Raw genomic sequence first — 3,238 nt, forward strand, 5'->3', positions numbered from 1 at the left:
GAATGGGAACTATTTTGATGCAACGCAAATCAGAGGGTATAAAGTTGGTGGACCAGCAGTTGTTAATTGCATGCAAAAGCATTCTAAAGATTCCTCCAGACAGTGCTGTGAGCATGTCATACTTGACTCCATCACAACCTGCAGCAGTAGCTCTCTTTCTGGAATGCAAAACATACATTAGCTCATGCAATGAAAAGGTTGTGTTACTGATACTACTAAAAGGAATTGAAGGCATTGTAATAGGATTAACAATTAGAATGTAGCTCTTGAGCATATCTAAGTATTTTTTACTATCACGGTCATTCCATACCGCACAACCGCTTAATTTTCGACTAGAATGTCGATGACCATTGATATAATTCCAGAAGGAACGTGGGTTGCCATTACCACATAACTCTTTAATAGCGATGGCTCTATGTACCCTTTTCGCCTTTCTAACTGCATAACGCCTTGCACAACTTTTGCTGTAGTGTACAATTCCAACGTCGCTAGTGTTAGTGCCATGTACTTGGTATACGGACCAGAATATCGGGCTAGTGTAGGTTACTTAGGAACTATTGAAATGTCGAAACAAATTTCACTAAGTATTAAATTGCAAATCGTGCCATCTTGTATACGCAAATTGCGTCGAGAAAAACGTCAACCTTTAACTGTGTTAATGATTATACTTCCAGACAGCTTGCATCTACAGGCGATCAATGGTACTGTATTAGCTACGTATGCATCGTCAACGCTAAGCTACGTTAGTTCATCATCAGAAAGTGAGAATCTTTTTTTCGGTTTGGTTACAAGCGCATTGCATACAACTTTGAAGATAATGATGAACAGGATAATGAAGCCCCGACGCTTTCCAGCAGCATCACAAGTCATATAACCATATCTAATAGTTGTCATGTATTTGTTGTTGTAGATACCAGGTTGTGTGAGCATCAATTGCACCTGAAGCGAGCTCAAGATTTTCATATAGAATGCACAAAAGATCTTATATCAGGCTTATGTTTAGAATTCCCCAGCAATTCAGAATATGTGGTTAACTTAATACGAGGTATGTATACACCGGCTACACAGCGTTGCAATCATTGTGAAATGTCCAGTACAACTTCGAATTCGGATTCAGGAATAGGCTTTCACAACGACTGTCGCAACATATCAGACCGTATTGTTATTGTTGATTTTCCTCAAGTCGACTACCTTCCAATACGTTCTATGGCAATGCACTCTTCACGACCCACGGGCATATTTCAGCGTTTAAGCTTGGAACAGCCTAGTCCTCCAGTCGTATCTACTGAGAATAAACGCTTGTCTGTACGTGCTTTAGCTGATGCAGTATCTAACATAATAACATCTATTAATGGTTTCATGACTACAAGCTTATGCGATGATGTTCTCAGTTTACTTGAAAACGATGAGACTATTGCTCCTTCATATACAAATCACCAGCATGTTTCTGTAGATGACATACCGTTAAATAATGTTTCGTTGAATGGCGAAGAACGGAAACTTTTTTTGCATCCTTCGTCGATTGAGCGAGATAGTTCATATATTTTATCGGAGAACCTTTCGTCCAATAAAACAAGACCGACTAAGCAAGTGCCGGATAAATTAAGTCCGCAAGTTTATGATTTAGGTATTTCTTTCATAAAAACATCGAAGAGCAAAATATCAGCTAAAACTGCTCCCTTTCGGAATGCAAACCTACTGATGATCCGGTTACAATTGTAAATGAGACTTCTCATGAAAATCGAAATCTGCAGGATTTGCAACAGAAGCAAGTTTTAAAATCTGTGAAGTATTTGGAGCTTACTAGTAGCGAACCTGATTTATGCGCTAGTACAGACAAAAATTTTTTGTCTCAACGTCGTTCTTGGGTTCAGTCATCATTAAGCACTTTCCGATCAGATAGAAACAGTGTAAATGAGAATGAAAAACTTCCAATTGATAATAATGTCTGCCCATTACAGAGATCGGTTTCCTCAACGACAATATTCTTAATAACGATTTGGTCGACAAGCAGAGGAAGCCAATATCCGATAACGGAAAGAGTGAAAAAGAACTAAATGAAAATAGCCGAGTTTCATCGTGGGTTACATCATTTGCAAACCTCCTCGAAGATTCGCTTGGAGTGAAAACTTTTGCCGAATTCATGCGATTAGGATATTCTGCCGAGAATATATATTTTTGGACGGCATGTGACCGCATTCGCCACATTGACAACGAAGCCGAACGTATAGTTCAAGCAAAAATAATATTTTCTAAACATTTGTCGGACATTGCTACAGAACCAGTCAACGTAGACTCTCAAGCAAGGAACGCTGTTGAAAAGAGAGTTCGGCAATCGGCAGATGTAGAAGTCTTTGTTATAGCTCAAAAACAAATTTTCCGTCGTATGAAATACGACAATTACCTGCGATTTATACGCTCCGATCTATTTAAGAAAGCTCTACAGGCGCAAGAAAGAGGAGAATGTCTGCCCATCGAGAAGGATAATTTGGACGAGGTGTTAAAAACAATTTTTACCTCAGATGCCTCGACAAATTTAAAAAAATCCGCAAGCAACGCCGAAGACCGTCGACGTAAAAGTTTACTGCCTTCGCATAGCAAAATGCGTAGAAAGTAAAGAGATCTCAGCAAAGAAAATGTTCGCCGACAAGCTTGCCAAAATTTTGGTTTGACAAGCAAAAATCGAAGTTCGACTTTCGTTAACGATTTGCAAGGGTCACGATCTTCCCTTTCATCTTTCTTTTTATCTTACAGCAATAATCACATGAAGATTGTATTTGAAAATCCGTGCAACGTGTTGCGGGTCGTAAATTTTCTCGACTACGTCCCATGTAACGCGTTACTTTGAACAGTCGTTTTATGTATAACTGTGTTAAGCGAAGCGGCCATGGGCTGTAATATTCTTACTTGTTAATACGTAAAACATTACGAAGAGTTTTTTTAAACATTTTTCGAAGGATTGGGATACATTAGCGTAGAGGCTCTGTTTTTAGCGTCAAACACTCATGTTTGCTGGTTATGAGGTGAAACGTTGAAATTAGTTCGCTTAAAGTCGCGTTCGCAGTGAACAGAAAACCCTAATAGACAACCTATAGCAAACATGCATCCCCGATTTGATCCTAAAACAATAGACTTTACGATACGCAAGCCTTCAAGATCTTGGGAAATAGGCAACGAATTTTACAGAAAAAATATCAGTCTAAAATTTGAAATCAATAGTTGTTTCGGTTCACGATGA

The 3,238-nt window shown here is 38.8% G+C and overlaps 1 protein-coding gene across 1 annotated transcript; it reads left to right on the forward strand.

The window, feature by feature from the left end:
* The first annotated feature begins 502 nt into the window (after positions 1-502).
* On the forward strand, positions 503-2,848 carry LOC119640793 (regulator of G-protein signaling loco-like). The gene is given in 3 exon segments (XM_038039016.1): positions 503-806; positions 809-1,627; positions 1,962-2,848. Coding segments are annotated over 3 exon segments (2,010 nt in total).
* The last annotated feature ends 390 nt before the right edge of the window (positions 2,849-3,238 follow it).

This window comes from Glossina fuscipes, unplaced genomic scaffold (assembly GCF_014805625.2).
Source record: "Glossina fuscipes isolate IAEA_lab_2018 unplaced genomic scaffold, Yale_Gfus_2 128, whole genome shotgun sequence".
NCBI lineage: Eukaryota > Metazoa > Arthropoda > Insecta > Diptera > Glossinidae > Glossina > Glossina fuscipes.